Genomic DNA, 22,549 nt, shown 5'->3' with positions numbered 1-22,549 from the left:
CTTATTTTAAACTATTTACAGCCTTTAATAACTGAGTAAGGTATACTCCTGTAAACAAAATTTGGAGCATGTTTGTTTTTCTCCGCCTGATTCCTCTAGAATTTGGAGACTATCAGTAAGTACTCTTATGGCAATATAGTTGGTTGCGTCAGTGCAATAAGAATCAATTTTTCTTTGTCAACAGGACACAACTGGAAAACTGGTTATTTTATCCAGGCTTTGACTGAAACGGTATGTTTCCCTTTAAGGAATCAAGCTAGACATGTACAGCCAATTACAGCCCCTTAGGGAGAAGTGGCCTACCACCTTAGCTATACAGTCGCCACGCAGGGTTCCTAACCTGTGGTCAGTGAAGAATGTCACTTTCTAATAGGTCTGGAAGCTATGAGTTTATCTTGGGACCTCAAGAGGAAAGGATCACCCAACTCACAGGTATTAGAGGATACAAACCCATGGCTGGGCTCGGCTTTAAAAGTCTTATCTGAAATTCCTTGTGAAACAGCGTTTCATCAAAGCCAATCCAAAAGGCCTACGTAAAAATAACCATTCTTGCTGCACTTTATGCAAATAATCAGGCCAACTATAAGACTAAAGTTTATTCATAATTACTTTTTACCAAAAATGAGGACTGAAGAGAAAAATTTTGCTCCAAAGCTTACACATGTGTCATTAAATCCTAGTCTCTTGTTTTTAAGCCTTTTGCCTACATTTTAGATTAACCCTGCTTATTCCTGTGAATCAAGTGGTGATCTGCAGCTTGGAAAAAAAAAAAAGGATGGGTAACGTCAAAATGTGAATCGATATGGTAGTTCTGGGCAATTATATTGCAAATTCTGCCAGGTAATGAAAGTGGGTAAGGTGCCCATAACTCTGAGCTTTCTTTGTTTGGGAAAATAAAACCAAGCAACTTCATAGACCCCCAAAGGGGAATTCTATATCTTGGCAAGTAAAATTTTAGATGGAAATTATCTACCATACCACACTTGTGGGAATTGCTGTCCTCACTCTACTATTTGCAATAGGGTTGTACACGGTAGCACCTTCTAACTAAAATATTGGGCAGAGAGTTTTCATGGCTGTAGTATTTTGCTTAATTATTATCCTTATAACCAGGATAACAGTTAACTGACAAAGGAAGCATAAAAGTTTTACTATCACTAAGTCTGCTAGGATTTTTTATTGGGTTTAGTGATGCACTTTTAAATGAAACATGCTGCTTTTGGATTAACACCTAGTAAAGGAAAGGAAAATCTACAGGTACTTAAAAACCAAATCAAAATTATTAACAGGCTCAGGGAAAATGCCAGCTTCAGCCCTGGGTGGCTACAATCCCTCTTTAATAAATTCCAGTCTTCTTTATGGAATTGGTTAACCCCTTTATTAAGCCCTCTCTTGCTTATATGTCTTGAATTGATATTTGGACGCTATATATTCAGTACTATAACTCAAATTGTTTCTTCTCGCCTAAAAGCAATCAAACTCCAAATGGTGCTGCAAACTGAACCACACATGGACATGCCATTCTTCCGAAGACCCTTAAATCAACCTCAGGAGGAGTCCTAACTGCTGCTCCCCATTCAATGCCCCTTTTAAGTAGGAAGTAGCCAGAAAGAGTCTTCGCCCAAAACCCCCTAACTGCAGTTAATGTGATATTGCTACAGGGAGGAATGTGGTAGGAGTTATTAAGAAAAAGAAATTATTTTATGCAGATGGAGAGGAAAAGGGGTCCTTGGGTAGTTTTCATCTTTTAAAGCATATCTGGAAAAGTTTCTTGCAAAGCCCCGGCTCTTAGAGTCAGGGTGGGCAACCTTTGATATGCAAATGCTGGCCATTAGAAACTGGGTCCACCCAACATGGCAATTCCCTTGGCCTTCTTGCCCTTGGCCCTCTTGCCCTTGGCCCATATGCTCCTGGCAACGTGGCCACCCCCACATATCCCCACGTGTGTAGAAATCAGGGTGCCCCGCATTTGCATATTAAAAGGCTAGTGTGGGAGGACCAGCTTTTTCATGGGCTACATGAATGACATGCCTGGTCAAACCTATTCCCTGAGCCCTATGCAAATCAGACATCACCTCCTCCAGCCTCTGCATATATACCTGGCTGGTGTCCACCATACTTGGGGACCTCCTCTTTCAGCTTTAGAGCCCCATTCCCACCTCTGTCTCTGTACAGGGGAGCCTCTTCCTTCTGCCTTCTCCCTTCCTTCTTGCCCTGTCTTGTATTAAACTCTCTCTGCTCCTTAAAACCACACATACACACACACAAATGTGCCCACCAAGAATTATTACAGGGGTATAAAAAAGCATGCTGTACATTCTTCTTACACAAAGAACACACTGGAGAATAAATTAGCATGGAAAATGGTCTCTTTGAAGGCACAATAACTATTGTTTCCTTATTAAATCCAGTTTTCCAATTAAGTAGAGCCTCACTGATCCACACTACGGCTGGGAGGTCCCACAGAGAATTTCTGAACTTTGTAGATTAGCAAAACACTACAATTGGAGGGAAAAAAATCATGACACAGACTCCAGGAGAACAGAAAAATGACTGCCATTGTGTTTATTTTGATAACTGGATTTAGTTTTTAATTATTGAAATGCTTCATAATGGATAAACATGCTGTAAACTTTGGCAACAGTCATGAAAGGAAACAGGGAATTAATTTACTGAGCACCTACTAAGTACTGAGTACTCACTGTGCTACTAGCTATCTTGTGTGATCTAGATAGCACTTTACTAATAATAGCCATGGTTATTATTCCCAAAGTTCAGAGAAAAAAACCTGAGCCCCAAAGCGGTTAAATGATTTGCCCCAGGGAGCACAGCTTGTAGGTGGCTGAGCTGAAGTTCTAGCCTTTGTTATGTCATAGAAAAAGCTTAACCATATTTTAGTTTTGCTTTGTGTGTCAATTTCAAAAGGAATTCTCATCATTTTCAAATTGAGTATTCTGAATGCCATTGTTGTAGACAAAATTGGCATTGCTCATCTGTGCTTCCACTACAACATCAAAATAAAACAAAACCATGGAATATTCTGATCACAAAAGCTACCATCAAGTAATCATCTTATCTGGACTTCTAGTTGAGCAGCTGAAAGTTATGAATTTTGTTGAATATTTTAAATCTATTTTTATTTGTATGACATGACTAGATACTTGTCCAAATTGACAATGTAAACATCAAATAGACCAGGTAATCATTTGAGTTCCTCACATATTGGAGTTTCACTGATAATATCAGGGCTTTAAATATAAAAATGCTTGCCAGCGCGTGCACGCGCGCGCACACACACACACACACACAAATACTTGTTTCATTGGCATGCACACACTTATTTCTAGAAACTCTGAAGAATAAAGCTTTACACTTATTACCTCCCCATCTCACTCCCTCCCTAGTCTCTACTAAATGTTTGGGTCTTATTTCCTCCTAGTTTCAGTAAATGTTGAAAGAACCAGAATTCATTTTGTGATCAATAAGCAGTCTGTGAGGGTCTACATTGAGTCAGATATCTAGGTCTAGAAACATTGAAATGAATAACTCCGGGTCCCTACTGTCAAGGAGATCAGAGTTGATCCAATAAAAGAAATAGTGGTCTTACTTTATAGAAAGTTCAACAACAAAGATACGTGTAAAGAGATGCCAGAGAATATAAAAGGACAAGCTGATCCTGCCTGAGGGTTTGTGGAATGGGGTCGTCAGAGGATTCTTGGAACCGGTGATGTTCGAGCTGACAGCAAGTCCATAGTCTGGAGAGGAACTAAGACAAAGTTACCACCAACCAGAAGAGGGAGAACGGGAAAAACAGATGCTAGCTTAATTTCACTAAGAATACTGCTACTATATTAATGAGTTTTAATTCATTGCAACTATAAGGATTTGGTTAATCACCTCTATTAGTAAAAGGCCATGGGAGGGGTTCTGAGGATAATCTAGTCCAGAAAAGATAAAGGTTGGAGCTGAAGCAATGGCAGTGAGGTGGGGAGGTAAAGGTAGATCAGAAAAACTCATCAAGCAGATTTAGTAAACCTGCTGACTGATTAGTTGTGCTGACATTAGAGAAAGGAGTCGGGGATGACTTCAGAGATTCCAGCTAGTTATTTTGTGCAAGTTTTTAGGGACACATGCTAAATGTATTTTGGTCAATGAATTTAAAATGTTGATGATACATACATGTAAAGATGTCAGGTAGAGAGGTAGGCCACACGTCTGAGCTGGATAAATATTTAGGGGTCAAAGATATATGGTAATGAAGAGAGCAAATTTGTAGATCTCCCTCTCTCCCCTTCTCTTTCTCTTTCTAACATAAATTAAGAAGATGAAAGCAGAGAAAAACATGATAAGCATCTTTAGAAACCTATCCATCACAGGGAACAAACTTATAACTAGATCTACAGAGTTTAGTTTGACCAATTTGCCCAGATTCAGAAATAATTATGTTGCACCAAAGTTTTCATTACAGAGAAATCTGACATCTATACTTGTGTATATGAAGAGCATGATTTATAAAATATATAACAACAAAAGAAGAAAAAAGAAGTCCTGAATTTTTCATTTTTAAAAAGGCCTATAGGCTGCTAAGTGATAAGGTATCCTAGTCAGAAACATAACTCAGATTGTATAAATACACAGAAGATTTAGAAGTAAATCCTATTAACTGTTACCATCTTGAACTATCAAATCAACTAAGGTTTCAAGCAAAAACTTAATCTAGAAATGACATAAAATACATTGATAAAAAGAGGGAGATGTTATTTGAAAAGGAATTGACCTGTTAGTCACACAGCAGATGAACTGAGTTTTCTCATTCATTCTCTATTCCTTCTTAATAGGGATCACCTACTGCATTCCATTTCTGAGCTCTCTGGAATCATTCTTCCTGATCATCTCCTTCTGTTATACTCTTCTTAGCACACAGATGAATGGCTCAATCATCTATGCATTAGCAAATGTCAGTGTCTATGACATTATGGGAAGGCATTATGTCACAAATAGGACTCTTGCTTTAAGCAGTCATTCTATAACAGGTTGGAGATTTGCTTGGATCCATATACAGGCTATCTTCCAAGACAACAGGTAAAAAATGCCTAGCAAAAAGTACTGTACATAGTAGTTGTATTAGCCTGTTCTCACACTGCTGATAAAGACATACCCAAGACTGGGCAATTCACAAAAGAAAGAGATTTAATGGATGTACGGTTCCACATGGCTGGGGAGGTCTCACAATCATGGCAGAAGGCAAAAGGGATCAAGTCGCGTCTTACATGGATGGCAGCAGGCAGAGAGAGCGAGTGCAAGCTCGTACAGGGGACCGCCCATTTTTAAAACCATCAGATCTTGTGAGACTTATTCACTATCACAAGAACAGCACAGGAAAAACCCGCCCCCAAGATTCAATTACCTCCCACCGGGTTCCTCCCATGACACATGGGAATTGTGGGAGTTACAATTCAAGATGAGATTTGGGTGGGGACACAGCCAAACCATATCAGTAGGTGATTACTTAATTTCAGCTGTCCTTTTTTAAAATCTCTATTATCAACCAGCCTCTCCTTTCAAAGAGTCTACTCTATTATAGTTGTCCAGACACTACCCTGACTCCACTTTCTGTAATTTCTATATGGCAATGTTTGCTTAAACTTATTTCTACATTCTACACATTTAAATTATATCCTCTAGTGGTAGTAAGAGACTCTTAGATCTTTAAAGACAACAATAAGTAATAGCTAATGTATTTATTGAGTGTTTCCCAAGTACCAAAGTGTTCTCAGTACTTTATATGTATTATCTCACCTTCACAATAACTCTAAAGGAAGGTTCTATTATTATCTGTTTTACAGACAAGGAAACTGGAGCATGGGTTGACCAGTCAGTCAGTGTCAAGATCAAGAGGGAAACTCAGGCAGCCTAACTCTAGAGCCTATAATTTAATCACCACATATAGAATAAATGTTTTCTTGCGTGTCTGGAGACAAGCAAATTTTGTGAGCTGCTCTACATAAAAGGGATCCACAGTTAAATGACCTTGAAACACTGAGTACATAGATATATATAAAACTCTTTCAAAAAGGAAACATTTGAGTAGTCCTATTGCAAAGAAATCTGCTTAATTTTGTTTAATTGATTGTTTTTCAAATTTTGAACCTTGAAGCCTGTTTTCCTGTGGTTTCTAACCACATCTCCTAGAATTGATAGCTGTGCATAAGACTTTGGGAAAGTGTTCAGAAATGGTCTCTTACCTGTGGCGCTGAAAGATTTGGAGGTTCATGGCTGTCCCACAGGACAAATTGAAAAGAATCTTCAAAGATTTCTCCACCAAAGTGACGATAATAAATGATTCCATTAAACAAATCCCTCTGAAGGAAGCCAGGGACAGGATAGCCTATTGGGTCCATAAAACACCACATACTTTTGTACAAGCCTATCAAATATCAAGGGACAATGATATTGGACTTATCTTCAAAAGTCTTATCTGTCTAGTATATTATATGTACCCAAGGAATCTGCATTAAACATCTTCATCAAAGATAAATAATAAAGCAGAAAAATAAATAATAAAGCAGGAAAACTAAAGCTGCTACATCTGTCTTGATATATGGAAAAATTAGCATTAGAAAAATATTTTCAAGAAACTTACTCTTATTTCAAATATACAAAGTAACACTAACTACTTACTTGATCCCTATTTTGTCAAACTCCGGATCTACCTACTTTAAGAAGTAGTTACAAAATGATTCTAACAAAATGTAAACAAATGTTATTCATGAAATTATCAGTAATCTAGAATAGTCCAAAAATCTCCTTTTAGACTAATTTGTTCTATCACCTTGCTCGGCTGACTTAATTTTTCATAGTGTAATGGTTACTTTGAGGCTCAGGTCTGGAAATCTGTAGATGTACAACCTTGGACAGATCAAATTAACTTTCCTAAATCTCAGGCTTCCTCATTATAAAATAGGGATAAAAATACTATCTTACTTCAAAAACTTGATGTTCACCTTAGCACAAACTTGGACACAATTTCAGCAAACCCAGAAGGGTACATAGAAGGTTCTCTATGGAAGAGTGAATTCCATTCAAATGATCTTAACTGCCCAGAACTTACCTATCAGTCCTGGCCCTGGCTTCTTCATGATCTCCCCAGCCTGTGGAGGTTTTGTGATATTGAAGAAGATGTAGTCATCACTAGCGTCCACATCTGAAGCTCGCAGCATGGATCCCTGGATCAGGATGGTCTGCCCCTCCTCCAGTTCAATCACAACATTGGTTATGAGGAACGGGGGACTATCATCTTTGGGCAAGACGTTGATGGGGAATTTGTGACGGATGCTGTGATGGCCATCAAATATCCGGAAGACCACGAAGTCTTTGGTGGAGTCGCTGTCATCATGATGATAGCGAACAACTCCAGCCTGGAGGTCAGCCACAGTGAAGAGAAATCCTTTCCCCCCTGAGGGAGAGAGCAGAGACAGAGCAGACTGAGCGAGGGACTGCAGAAGCAGCAGCTGTGGGGAAAGCATCAGTACAGCAGAGGCTGCTAAGGAAAGTGTGCAGCCCGTATTTCCCTTACCTGGAAAAACTACAGATTGTTAGTGGGCTCTGGGACAACACATCTAGTTTTGAATACTGGCTCCAACATTTATCAGTTGTGCAGATTTGAGCAAGGTATTTACTTTATGAAACTCATCTAGAAAACATGGATAATACTACTGTGATGGTTTTAACTTTTTCCATCAACTTAACTGGGCTAAGGAAAGCCCAGACAACTGGTAAAATATTATTGCTGGGTGGTTCTGTGAAGCAGTGTTTCTTGAAGTGATTAGCATTCAAATCAGTAGCCTGAAAAAAGATCACACTCATCATTGTGGGCAGGCATCATCCAATCCATTGAGAGACTGAATAGAACAAAAAGGAAGAGGAAAGGGGAATGCTGTCTCTCTTCTGGAGCTGAGACTTCCTTCTATCTTCCTCCCTCTGACACTGGAGCTCCTGGCTCTTGGGCCTTTGAACTCTGGAACATAAACCAGCCACACTCTAACACCCTCATTTGTCCCTCCACCCTCCACCTTCCCTACCCCATTCACCCCTCTCCACTCCCCTTGCCCAGCTTCTCAAGCCTTTGGCTTTGGACTGGGAGTTACCCATCAGCTTCCCTGGTTCTCGGGCCTTCAGACTAATACCCATGACTTCCTGGGCTTTCCTGGTTCTCCAACAGCCTAACGTGGAACCTCTCAGCCTCCACAATTACATAAGCCAATTCCCAGAATAAATCACCTCATAGATAGGTAGGTAGGTAGGTAGGCAGATAGATGATAGATAGATAGATAGATAGATAGATAGATAGATAGATAGATAGATAGCTAGCTAGCTAGCTAGCTAGCTAGATAGGACATTCTGTTGGTTTAATTTCTCTAGGGAACCCTTACCAATGCAAATACCTCATAATCCACAGCAAGAATGAGAGAACTTAAGCAACAGTAAGCCTACAATAAATGTTGGTTATTCTTCAGCTAATTGCTACTATCCTAAATGCCAGCAGTTCTTAGAGGAGTGGTCTCAAACCAGCAGCCTCGTACCATCTGGAAAGTTTTAGAAACGCAAATTCTTAAGCCTTACCCTGGATCTGCTGAATCAGAAATTCAGAGGCGGGTGGGAGTGAGGCAACAACCAATTTTATCAAGCCTATTTGAAAATCACTAGCTCAAAGACCAAGAGCTAGAGCTCTAATATCTAACAGACTGGGTTCAAATCCCAGTTCTGCCATTTTCTAGGTGTATGACCTTAGATAAATCAGTTGTTCTAAGTCTCAGGTTACCCATTTGTAAAATGGGAATAATAATGGTATCTAGTATCACACAGTTGATATGAGATAAACAAGATAAAGTATACAGAATGCTTTACACAGTATCTGTCACAAAGTAAAGCTTAATAAATGATCATACTATTTTCTATCTCCTCTGAACCCAGACCATCAATGCATTATGGTCTCCCACTCTCCATTTCATTTCTATAGTATTAATAAACATTGCTTTGTTTTCTTAAGAGACTTACAACTCTTCTTTTTTTAAATTTATTTATTTATTTATTTATTTTTAGACGGAGTCTCCCTCTTTGCCCAGGCTGGAGTGCAGTGGCGCGATCTCGGCTCACTGCAACCTCCACCTCCTGGGTTCAAACAATTCTCTTGCCTCAGCCTCCCGAGTTGCTGGGACTACAGGCACATACCACCATGCCAGGCTATTTTTGTGTTTTTAGTAGAGATGGGGTTTCACCAGGTTGGCCAGGCTGGTCTTGAACTCCTGACCTCAAGTGATCTGCCCGTCTCGGCCTCCCGAAGTGCTGGGATTACAGGCGTGAGCCACTGTGCCCAGCCAGAGACTTACAATTCTTAATGGCAGGTGCACCCCATTATTCTCTTCACACCATGTGGCTGTGTAAAAGACCTTAGAGGAATAAATGACTTAACACTTTCTTTTTTTTTTTTTTTTTGAGACGGAGTCTCGCTCTTTCACCCAGGCTGGAGTGCAGTGGCGTGATCTCGGCTCACTGCAAGCTCTCCGCCTCCCGGGTTCACGCCATTCTCCTGCCTCAGCCTCTCTGAGTAGCTGGGACTACAGGCGCCCGCCTCCACGCCCGGCTAATTTTTTGTATTTTTAGTAGAGACGGGGTTTCACCGTGGTCTCGATCTTCTGACCTCGTGATCCGCCCGCCTCGGCCTCCCAAAGTGCTGGGATTACAAGCGTGAGCCACCGCGCCCGGCCCGACTTAACACTTTCTTGACCAAGAGCCACTTTATGCTTCTTCCTCACTACCAGAATCCTAGTTGTATTTGGCATAGCAATACGGTCATTTAAAAATACTCAGGCTTCCCAACTTGCTTGCACTGAGGAGTTGTATGTGACATAGTTTGATAAAGAAGTCCAAGTGGAAATTGTTGTATTGTGCTCCTAGGAAAACTTGTTAGATACAGCAAACTTAGATCATGACTTCTTTCATTGTTCCTTCTGGGTCTTCAAGCCTCAAACACATGAAGAAAATAACTAATTTTCAAGCCACTACACTTGGATTTCTCTTACACACAACTGAACACCCAACCGGACTGGTATACCCAGATTTAAACTGGCCTCCCACTGTCCTGGGATTAAGCAGGAGGATTTATCATACATTTATTATTTTGTTTTTGATTCCAGAATTCCCTGATCACAAATGATGGTGAGAGTTATCTTTCTGCTTTACAGTTAGGGAAACTAAGAAGATAAATGAATTAAATCCTCTGAGCTCATTATAAGGAATGACTTATTTTATCATAAAGTGTAAATATTACTTTTATTAGGATTATTACCTTGTTAACTATCATCCCATAGAATTATAAATTTATTTCTTTTAAACCATGACGACTACTACTAATAACATAACATCATTATTACTAAAGTATCAATTAAGCATTAATTTTTCTTTTTCTTTCTTTTTTTTTTTTTTGAGATGGCATCTTGCTTTGTCGCCCAGGCTGGAGTGCAGTGGCATGATCTTGGCTCACTGCAACCTCTGCTGCCCAGGTTCAAGCAATTCTCCTGTCTCAGCCTCCCAAGTAGCTGGGACTACAAGCGCCCGCCACCATGCCCGGCTAATTTTTGTATTTTTAGTAGAGACGGGGTTTTACCATATTGGTCAGGCTGGTCTTGAACTCCTGACCTCAGGTGATCCCCCCACCTTGGCCTCCTAAAATGTTGGGATTACAGGCATGAGCCACTGCGCTCGGCCTAATTTTTCAATATACTTCTTTGAAGCAGAGAAATAAAAAACATTCTGTCCTCCAACAGGGAAAAAAATAACTAGTTAAGGAGTATATTTAGAAGGAGCCACGCATGGCATCCAGAAAGCAAAACTGAGGTTTAAACAATGAGCCACATACAAGGCACCATTCATAAATGGTTAGACATTGATCTGAGCATTTCAATACAAAAGTCAATGTTTTCAAGATCTCCAGATTTTCTACATTTGACAATTTCATTGAGAAATGGGGCCCAAGAGATGCTACATATATCTGTTAAATACATCTACTTTTGAAGAAAATACTTTTGGATTCTTTGCTAGGTTACCAAGTTGGATCATTCACCTCTTAAAGTCAGCCATCCATGCTGCAGGCCACCAACAGTGACCAGCCAGACAGCACCAATGTCGTCATTGTCGACAACCTGAAACTGTTCCCAAGTGATGGCTCGAGACTGCCCCTCAAGGAGATTCAGACCTATGAAAGAAAGGAGAAAAGGGTGTTGGCATGATAGACTGGATAAAGAAAATGTGGCACATATGCACCATGGAATACTATGCAGCCATAAAAAATAATGAGTTCATGCCCTTTGCAGGGACATGGATGAAACAGGAAACCATCATCCTCAGCAAACTAACACAGGAACAGAAAACCAAACACCACATGTTCTCACTTATAAGTGGGAGCTGAACAATGAGAACACATGGACACAGGGAGGGGAACATCACACACCAGGGCCTGTTCGGGGGTAGACGGGCAAGGGGAGAAAGAGCATTAGGACAAATATCTAATGCATGCGGAGCTTAAAACCTAGATGACAGGTTGATAGATGCAGCAAACCACCATGGCACATGTATACCTATGTAACAAACCTACACATTCAGCACATGTATCCCAGAACTTAAATTTAAAAAAAAAAAAGATAAGAAAAGGGTATTGGCAAGTTCTATGACATGCCAACGTCATACCTCCACTGCCACTGCTTAAGAAAAGATGAATGAATTTCCACTCATGAAACCATCTGAATATTGCATCTTTAAAAGCTTTTCAAGAAACTGGAATGTAGCTTTTATTTTTAGTACTATTTTTATTTTTAGTGCTATTAACTCCAATATTACAACAGATTACAGAGAATCCTGAAAGGGAGCAGAGCAAGCTGGTCGAATTGCAACATAGCGTGCTGCTGCACCTATCTTATGCTTCTCTCACATCTGCCAGCTTCACCTGCCATCCCGGCCTCGACCAGCTGCCTGTTGTCTAGCTGCAGCCGCCCCATGAGGGTTCCCAGCCTCCAAAATTGTAAAGCCCTCCTGCCACCACTGCCTCATCTTCTTTTCTTTTCTTTTTTTTTTGAGACAGAGTCTCGCTGATGCCCAGGCTGGAGTGCAGTGGCGCGATCTCGGCTCACTGCAGGCTCCGCCTCCCGGGTTCACGCCATTCTCCTGCCTCAGCCTCCCGAGTAGCTGGGACTACAGGCGCCCGCCAACACGCCCGGCTAATTTTTTGTATTTTTAGTAGAGACGGGGTTTCACTGTGTTAGCCAGGATGGTCTCGATCTCCTGACCTCGTGATCCGCCCGCCTCGGCCTCCCAAAGTGCTGGGATTACAGGCGTGAGCCACCGTGCCCGGCCACACTGCCTCATCTTCTGATGCAGCCAGCTACCTCCACTGCCCTCTAGTGGCGGCAGGACCAACCTTGTGGCTGATCAGGCCCTGCACCAGGGGACCCAGGAAGTGTGTGCAATGGCTGCTAAGAGGGGCCAGATAACACAATCTGGGCATGTGGGGAGTTAACAGCCAGTGAAGTAAACTTTTACCCATTAAAGACAGGAGATGGGAAATAACTGACCATTAATAGATTGTTGACCTTTTCCCCACTCCACTTCCAACACTTCCCAGACACAGCGGTTGCATCTTCTCCCTGGAGACATCAACACTACAGAGCAATCTGCGTTATCTTATTGTAAAGCTGTGACACCAGCTCAGCCATGCCACCTTTTTATTTGCTTCTCCCCTTACTCTTGCTTTTAGTATAGGGTTAGTACATCTGATCTGCCTCAGGGTCTGTTTTCTAGGAAAATTGGGCTAATTCACATATAAAGGAGAGGGAGAGAGGAAGGAAGGAAGGAAGGAAGGAAGGAAGGAAGGAAGGAAGGAAGGGAGGGAGGGAGAAATGGACAGAAGTGCATAAGAAGAATCTCTGTGACTGGCAATAAGGGTTTGGAAGCCAGGAGTGCATAGGACAAGGCATCATGGAGCACAGCAGAGGAACAATCGAGAAGCCTAGAAGTATATACAGCAAAATATTAACATTGGTTATATCTTCACGGTGAAATAATAAATAATTTTAAATGTATTCTCCAAATTTCAATGATGGCACAAATCAAGTTCATAATAAGCAAATATTTATTTTAAAAAGGATTCTGATGTTCAAAGCAGCCAAAATGACATTGAGCAAACCTGGGTGTCACCGATCACACATACACGTACAGACTATTCTGTCTCTCCACTCAGGCAGGAGCCCACACAACATGTGATTATTCCTAAACTTTAGGTTACTGATGCCGTCTTTTCACTCATTATCCCCCTGACAGAGGTGGAGTAGGATGTACAGCCAGAATTATAAATCAAGGCTGCTCATCTGATGTTCTCTATCTCTACTGAAACTCACACACATACAAACACATACCTATGTGTACACACACATGAGGCAGCTTGTTTTTTTTTGTTTGTTTGTTTGTTTTTTGAGACGGAGTCTTGCTCTTTCGCCCAGGCTGGAGTGCAGTGGCGCGATCTCGGCTCACTGCAAGCTCCGCCTCCCGGGTTCACGCCATTCTCCTGCCTCAGCCTCTCCGAGTAGCTGGGACTACAGGCACCCGCCACCACGCCCAGCTAATTTTTTGTATTTTTAGTAGAGACGGGGTATCACCGTGGTCTCGATCTCCTGACCTTGTGATCCGCCCGCCTCGGCCTCCCAAAGTGCTGGGATTACAAGCGTGAGCCACCGCGCCCGGCCGAGGCAGCTTGTTTCAGCTGCCACTTGAGGATTTAAATCAGACAGATATTTTTGTCTTAATATAATCTACCACCACTGCTTATAAGTATGTTTCAAATGGTATTGATGGGATCAGTGAGAAGGAAAAGATCTCCATTTACATTCCACATTTACATCTGATCAACATATATACATCACATAAGTCCACTCAGAATTGAGAGGCATAGAAAGCCATATTTTAAAGCAGTTAAAGCTCTTATTTAGGTATTTTAGTTTCCATGCAGCCCAACATAAAAATAGACTACGGATTATAAAAGCTAAAAGTTTCTCCAATCCCTTGGAACAATTTCAGTTGGAGATTTCAGTCCCACTACAGCTCAGTATCACAAATAGTCACTTTTTTGCTTCATTCAGTTGAAAAGTGTCCCTTTGTCTTATCCCAGCAGAGGAAAGAACTTGGCCTGAGGACACAGAAATCCTGGATTTAAATTTCTCACGCTGCCAGGAGGAATAAAAAAAACAACAACAAAAGCTAGTATGTGATGCCCTTAATCTGTCTGGGTTTCAGTTGCCGCATGTATGACATAGGAATAAAACTACCTTTCTTTCCTGACCCATCTACTTTCTTGTATTCCCTTCAGGGCTGTGTTGCTTTATGCCTTATATTGAGCTTTACCTGTATTCCAGGATACACGGGGGGCATTTGTATCTGCTGTTCTGATGGAGATGTGGACTGTCATAGGTGCACTCCTTTCAAAGAAGAAGTCGTATACCTCCAATTCTACCTGTAAACAAACAGAGGCAAAGGAGCCACACACTGAAGCGTTAGAGGGTAAAGTAACATTAATTTTGGGGTATACCCACACACAGAGGATTCAGGTTCCTGAGGGGATTCAGGTTTCTGTGGTTCCCACATTTCATTTAGACAACCTGATTTGACTTTCTCAGGTTCTAGATCTTGTTTCTTACTTTAACAGTATTTTTAAGTCTTCTTCTACATAAACGAATGTATTAATCTAAAATTGGTAATATGCTGGAGAAGTGTCTCTGCACGTGCTTAGGAGACCAACTCCTTCCCACATTCAGTCACTTCAATCTCTATCAAAGGTGCAGGATCTAGAGAAGTGGTTTTCAACTAGGGGTGATGTTGTCCCCCTAGAGGACTTTTGGGAATGTCTGGAGGCATTTTTGGTTTCAGAAGTGGGTGTGTGGGAGAATGCTATTGTCATCGAGTGGGTAGAGGCCAGGATACTAACATCCTACTGTACACAGGACAACCTCCCAAACAAAGAATTATCTGATACAAAATGGCAATTGTCGCACTGCTACTATCAAGAAACCCTGATCTAGAGACCTCTATTTCACTAGACATATTTTTAAATATCTCAACTTCATTTGCTTTCATGAAATTCATAACTAATAAGTAAGTAGGAGCTATGTGATAAGTTTTGATCTTTATTATGTGCTGTGTATGTATTGCACCAGATGTTGACAGAGAAGAATGAGGTATAACATAGAAATGCAAGGCATACTCCCTACTTTTGAAGAACATGTGGTCCATGGGAGAGGATAAGAGAAATAATCAAACAGCACTATATCAGCAAACACTGAATAACAAAAGAAACTGATTCAAGGCTGCCAAAGCAACAGACTGAACAGGAAACTACATGGGCAGGAGGTGTCTGTTTTGGAGGGGTAATGCATTTGGTTGGGCCCCTGGCCCAGGGCTTCCAGTCCACACAACCTGAAAACTGCGTGATCTCCACTGAAAAAATTGAGAGTTACTGTCTAACGAAAAAAATCACACATTTGAACAGGTTCTGCTTTAAGAGTACATTATACAATGCCAGAAACTACACACAGGAAGCAGCCAGAAAAGCGGTGCTCTAAGATTGGATGCGCAATGAGAAATTACTTCCTAACAGGGAAGCCATGGGGGGCCACAGACTGTGATGAAGAGGGGGAAGTAAAAGCAGAAGGCAAAGCATAGCATTTATAGCGTGAAGTCCTTTGTCTCCCCTTGAGGCTATATGCTGAAAATGCCGAAATTACAATAGAGATAACCCCAGCGACACTCATTTTCCTTAATAAACCTGAACTCAAGTCTGTATCAGTCTGCTCGTTTAAAATTTCCACCCTGTTTGAATCAAGTTGCTGGTAGTTCTTTAAGCACGTGAAGTATTATTATGTGGAAGACTTTAACCAGCTGTCCTCCCCTCCCACTAACTACAAAACCAGAGGAAAGAGGTGGAACCTGCAGCAAAAGGAAATTAGATAGAAGTAGGACCTTCCTGATGGACAGTGTTTCATTGTGAAATTAGTTATCAAATAAGACTATGGAATGTCCTATCCTGAGTCTGTGTTATTAATTAAAATTAAGGATTCCCATAAAAAGCTCTCACAAAAAAAAGAATAAAAGAATTTATTAATAAAAGAACTGTGTGCTCACCTTGGCAGCACATATACTAAAATTGGAATGATACAGAGAAGATTAGCATAGCCCCCGCACAAGGATGACACACAAATGCGTAAAGTGTTCCATATTTTGGGTGAACAACACACACTGGGGCCTGTCGGGGTTGGGGGTGGAGGGAGAGAGAACATTAGAAAAAATAGCTAATGCATGCTGGACTGACTACCTGGGTGATGGGTTGATAGGTACAGCAAACCACCATGGACATGTTTACCTATGTAACACACCTGCAGATCCTGCACATGTACCCCAGAACTTAAAGAAACACACCAAAAAAAATTTGTTAAAAACAAAAGAATTGTAAACAAAAGTCATCTCTAACTTCAATGGTCTCTGTGATTCAGGAAGGCTGTCGACGGCTGCCGCAGTTCTGAAACTGGTAAGCCCTGGGTCAAATGTGGCCCTCAGAAATATTTGGTAGCTAGCACAATTCGTTTCACTACAAGTTTTAATTGTTTTCTATATTCAAGAATTTAAGCATTTTACCAAAAAAAGTATCATGTTCCAACTTCTCTTGGCACATGAGTGCTACAGCAACAGTGGGCACACTTGTATACTTGCAGGGCAGTGGTGGGCATGAGCTGAGTGGCAGCTGCTTCCTGAGGGGCTGGCTCTTTCTTCAGTTTGCCACAGTGCCCCTCAGTGGGGTTTGCTCATTGACCCCAACTGCCTGGCTCCTCTGGGCAGTTAGTTTGCATCCTGATTTACAGTGGTTGATTCTTTTCTGAGGCAATGAATGTACAAAAGAACCTGAGGGTTTAGGGTAGGGGGTTCGTAAATAACCCTGTGACTTCTAACTAGGCTGGAAGCTTTGTCTCTCCTTCTTACCTCATCATGTCTCCTCTCAGAATGGCTGCTGTTTGGTGGCTGATAGGCGATCTGCATGTCACTGAGATCTTTCCAGGTGAATGAGGAGATTGGTCTGGTATGATCCAACAGGTGAGTCACATAGCCCTGGAGTGGGGCTTTAGTAATGTTGAACACCAGCAAGGGTTTAGGGGTCTCATCTTCCTCACAGTCCAGAACTGATGTTGTCAAGGAGGTCAGGATGAACTGATCCACTTCCAGAATAAACATGGCCATGAATGCAGCCTTTGGAATCTGATTCGGAATTCCAGCTCTGATATAGACAGGCAGCCACGCACTCTCTGACTTTTGAAGGATAGAGAAAATATAAAGGAGGAAATGATATGAATGAGGTGATATCATACAGGGCTAATAGCATAATATTTAATACAGCCACAGCCTAGCATCTAGCAGTGACCTGAAGCCTGGCTGCATATTGGAATCACCTGGGGAGCTTTAAACACATACTGGTACCTAGGATCCGTCTCCAGAGGTTCTTGTTTAATTGTTCCCAAAAGGGGACCAGAAAAACAGTATTTCTCGAGCTCCCTGGTGACTCTCACATGCAGCCAGGTGAAGAAGGGAACACCTACTTTGGCATCAGAAGGAACTGTGTTTTTCATTCTATCTCCAACACTTTTAATTTGTGACTTTAGACAAGTTACTTAACTCTTCGGTCTCATTTTCTTTCCAGCTGTAAATGAAAATATTAATACTAGACTCCCAAGTATTAAGTAAGGACAAATGAAATAGCCAAAGTAGGCACTTAGCAATCTGGCACCCACCAACAACCTCCTCCAGCCGCCTTCCTCACCTCCTGTCATGTAGTTATAAAGAGGGCAGGAGAAGGATGAAGGAAATATGTCTTTATGATTTGGTTCTCATGCAAATGAAGAATAGTTGCTTGGTTGTCTAGTTAGTTAAGACCCTGGATCTTCAAGCAAGGGTTGGGCATTGGGGATTGCAAGTGGCCACTGAGGCTAGGCATGCATCCTCCCAAAATGAGAGCACTATGAGCAAGAGACCCTCCAAAGAAACCATGAAATTGTGCCACAAGATCTAAGATCTCAACAAGTGCTATGGGCAGAAAGAATCCTCACAGGGTGAGGTGTGGTAGCTCATGCCTGCAATCCCAGCACACTGGGAGGCCGAGGCGGGAGGATTGCTTGATGCCAGGAGTTTGAGACCAGCCTGGGCAACAGAACAAGACTCTATCTCTACAAAAAAAGTAAAAATAATAAAATTAGCCAGGCATGGTGGTGCGCACCTATAGCCAATTACTCAAGTGGCTGAAGCAGGAAGATCACTTGAGCCCAGGAGTTTGAAGTTATGGTGAGCTATGATCATGCCACAGCTCTTCAGCCTGGGCAAGAGAGTGAGACTTTGTAAAGAAAAGAAAAGAATCCTCATAGCAGTAGATGCTGGTTCTCACAGGATTTGATCTAGCCCATTGCTGAGAGAACCAGGCTCCGTTATCACATTCACATTAGTCCCATACTGCTGAACGCTTGCCATTGGGCTAGGAGTTGTAATCTGTGTATAACAGAACACTAAAGCTCCAATAAAAGAGATTAGATTTGCAACTGAATGTTAAGACAGGTAGTAAAATATGCAGAATTTACAAAGCAAGTTGTCTGGAATTAATTCTAGACTCCAGAACTTTCTTGCCCATATAAGAATATAAAAAGATTGAGAAAGGTAAGAAAAAGATTGATTAGGAGAGAGGAGTGCTTTGCTGTGTTGTGTTCAGTCACTTTCCTGACCTTTAACACCAAACATTGGCACGGAGCAGGAAGAGTAGAGCAATGACATATCTCCTGTCCCTTAAAATGTGTTTCTTGCAGTTGAAACACACACAGAGAGCTGATGCAGGACTCATATCTGAGGAAGCTAAGTGGCTGGAAGCAAAAAAATGATGGCTGTGCCAGAATCAGTCTGTTCTTGTTTGTGGCAACAAGGGACATATAAATGTTTCCAGTTATGGGCCTAGTGGACAGACGGCTGGTCTGGGATCTCCTGGACCCTGAACTTCAGAGTGCACTCTTGAGAGGACAAAAATCCAGTAAGAAAATGCTGGAGATGGAATCAAATCCTAGGAGCTGCAGGAGAAATTGCAAGTGATCACTCAGGCTAGAAATAATCCTCTCAAGAGAGCTATGAGTGATAGACCAATGAATGGGACTCTCCAGAGAAACCATGAATTTGTCCCTAAGACAAAGATGCAGCTTGAGACATCTACCAGGCTCAGAGAGCATAAAATCATATGTCATCAATGCCTGATCAAATAAGATCCCTCTCTCCCATTCCCTGAAACCACCCCTGCCACCAGCCTGAAAATTAAGAAACTAACCTGCAATGCCCAGAGAAAAGAGAATTGCAAGAGAGGAACAGAGGAGAAGACAATCAACCCCTTCCCTTCCCACTACATGGTTGACGAAGGCAGGTGAATGATATACTGAGATGTCCCAGGGTTTAGTGTATCTAATCTTCATGTGTCACTGGGAAGAAGTATTATTTGAAGATGCTGGTTTAGAAGGACTGGTGCTTAACGCTAAGACCAGTTGAGTCTAGAGTCAAGTCTAAGTAGGTTATTTTAAACATGTTAATAAAGTGGATACAAATGATGAAAGAGCTTACTGCTTGTAATAAAGTATAACAATCATATGCTAGAACTGAAATTGCAAATTATATAAACAAAGCAATTGCCAGGAGAAAGGATCAATTGGATCAATTATCATCATACATAGGAAGGAGCCAAGAGAGCGCACTTCATTTTTTGACTATATATATTACAAATATAGGCTTAAGAATATTTTTAAGGTTAGAATTAAGTCCAAATGAAACATAAAGTGTGATAAGGAATTGTCAAGTAAGATAAAGGCAAAGAAAACATCATCTATTTTGCAAGACAAATTTTTTAATTAGCAAGAAAGCATAAAACATGATAGAAAAAAGTGTATCACTACCACAAATATAAAGTTTATATTTCCTTATTCAAGAAAAATATTCTGAAATTCAATAAAAATGTCCAATTATATGTACCTTACAAGAAAGGCACTTAAAATTACATAAAAAGATTAAAAGTGATCATTAATGGAAAAAGCAGAGAGACCACATAATTTCAAAGATGAATTCAATGTGGGCAGTTGATAAAAGTAAAAAATATAAGACAAAGATTCTTATTAATAACATTATATTTAATATTGTTCTTCTCAAACCAGTGGAGAATAGAGCAAAAATAAGAAGAATAATTACAGAAAAAGAAAGAACAAAATTATCATCATTAGTGAAAGATATAATTATGGTCTTTAAAAGCCCAAAGAATTGAGAACTTCTTAAAATAATTGAATTCAGGAAAGAAGCCAGACAAAAGAAAATTATTCCAAAAATAGCTTTCCTGTTTATCATCAATAACCATTGAGAAGATATAATGAGAGAAAAATATTCTATTCACCATAGGTTCACAAAAACAAAGTGCCTAGGACCGGACTTAATAAGTATGCTCAACTTACATGAAGGAAACTATGAACTTTACAGAAACCTATAAAAGAACCTTTGTCCAGTGAAGTGAGATACTTCATTTCTGGATGAAAAGGCTTAATATTGTAAATGTTCCATTATTCTAATTTTCCCCAAATAACTTATAGTTCTAATTGGATACTGATAAAAATCCTTAGGGGCTTTTTTTTTAACAAACACAAATGATTTAATTATATTTATTTGGAACTAAGTCTAGGTGATAACGGCCATGAAAATTTTGAAGAGAAGTGATAAGGAAGAACTTGCCTGTAAGATAATTATAGGCCTATTATGTTTAGAATAATATGAGACTGACAAAGAATAAGTAGGTAAATTTAAGAAATAAAAGAGCTAGCCTTGAAATTGTATATGTTATACCCTTATATACAATAGAAGATCATCTAAAATCAATGGGAAACAAGTTAATTGTTCAATGAATAGTGTCGAAAATTTGGGCTATTTGGAAAAAACTGTTCCTTGTATTTCATCATATAATAAAATTTTATTTGAGGTAGATTAAAAAGGCAAATGTAAGGAAGAAGACCTTTAAAAATCTAGAAGAAATTACGAGTGAAGGGTCATTTGGTCACTTGACGAGAATTGACTGTACAACCATAAAAATAACAAAAGAACGAAATACAAAACTTCATATATAGTATAAATGTGATTCCATAAAACAAAACCAACTCTGGCATGCACTCATGCACATGTGTGTGTATGTAAAAATGGTAAAAATACAGCTATATTTATATTCTTCTTATCTTGCTTTCTGTGTTTTTTAATATTCTCTGCAGTGAACCTATTACTTTTATATTCATAAATGAATCTGTTTTATGACATGCCAAATAAGCTATGGAATAGATTAATGATAAACAAAGCAAGAAGGTAAAGGGATAAACTCCCAATAAAATGGATTCTAAAATATAAACAAATAAAGCCCTAATCAATATAGTAAGAAAAAAATGAGAAAATTCGATCAAAAAGAAAAATGGCTCCAATTTTTTCAAAGGATATAAGAAATCATTAAAAGTGAAAGGAGTTTTGTGTTAAAACAAACAGAAAATATCTATTAGTTGTCTATAGACCTAGTGTTTAGGTCTGTATGAACAAGGTATGTCACTTCTCGGGGCCACCACTATAAAATAGGAAGCTTGAGCTAAACCCAGCCTGGTTTTGCAAACCTGGCTAATGAGTTTTTTACTGGGTGACTTTTAAAACCAGCAATATGCATAGTGCTGCTATGTGCCAGGTTTTATGTCAGACACATAATAAGTATTTCTCATTTAATCCTCTCAGTTACTCTAAGAAATAAGTACTATTAACCCACTTTAAGTTGAAGAAAATAAGACCAAAAGTCACACAGTTAGTGGACGTTTGAACCCAGGCAATCTGGGTCCAGTGTCCATGCTCTTAACTATTAGTTGGACTCAGAAATTTATCCTTGAAAAGCTACCCAAGTGATTTACCTGATCAATTTGACTAGTCTGCCTCACAGTTTTTTTCCAGATCTTAATTCTATTATTTTGTTTTATCATTTCTTTATGATTCCTTGTCATATCAATTCCTTGGGGTAATAATGTTCAATATTTGACTGGGCCCCTTAGGAGAAATCCCAGTGAGAAGCCAGATTGTGAAAGATAGAAGTATTTCCAAACATCACCTTGGATCATCTTTCCTCAGCACAAAATCTCAGCTGTTTCACTTTGAGAGGCTCAGGTGGGCGGAACACGAGGTCAGGAGATTGAGACCATCCTGGCTAACACAGTGAAACTCCGTCTCTACTAAAAATACAAAAAATTGGCCGGGCGTGGTGGCAGGCGCCTGTAGTCCCAGCTAGTCGGGAGGCTGAGGCAGGAGAGTGGCGTGAACTTGGGAGGCAGAGCTTGCAGTGAGCCGAGATTGTGCTACTGCACTCCAGCCTGGGCGACAGAGCGAGACT

The 22,549-nt window shown here is 40.4% G+C and overlaps 1 protein-coding gene and 1 non-coding gene across 2 annotated transcripts in view; one reads left to right on the top strand and one right to left on the bottom strand.

The window, feature by feature from the left end:
- The window catches only part of FREM1 (FRAS1 related extracellular matrix 1), a 167,164-nt gene that overhangs the window by 98,256 nt on the left and 46,359 nt on the right, over positions 1-22,549 (bottom strand). Inside the window, exons 6-10 of the mRNA XM_058431746.1 lie at positions 17,074-17,397; positions 14,449-14,557; positions 11,123-11,254; positions 7,112-7,456; positions 6,246-6,388 (exon numbers count right to left, since the gene is read on the bottom strand). Of these exons, the coding sequence (XP_058287729.1) occupies positions 6,246-6,388; positions 7,112-7,456; positions 11,123-11,254; positions 14,449-14,557; positions 17,074-17,397 (1,053 nt within the window). The remainder of the gene's footprint in view (positions 1-6,245; positions 6,389-7,111; positions 7,457-11,122; positions 11,255-14,448; positions 14,558-17,073; positions 17,398-22,549) is intronic.
- LOC116459562 (U6 spliceosomal RNA) lies at positions 16,214-16,320 on the top strand. The gene has a single exon (XR_004245601.1). It is a non-coding gene; the product is annotated as a U6 spliceosomal RNA (small nuclear RNA).

This window comes from Hylobates moloch, unplaced genomic scaffold (genome assembly GCF_009828535.3).
Source record: "Hylobates moloch isolate HMO894 unplaced genomic scaffold, HMol_V3 SCAFFOLD_19, whole genome shotgun sequence".
NCBI lineage: Eukaryota > Metazoa > Chordata > Mammalia > Primates > Hylobatidae > Hylobates > Hylobates moloch.
The sequence above is the reverse complement of the archived record's forward strand: the minus strand, read 5'-3'. Positions and strand labels throughout refer to the sequence as shown.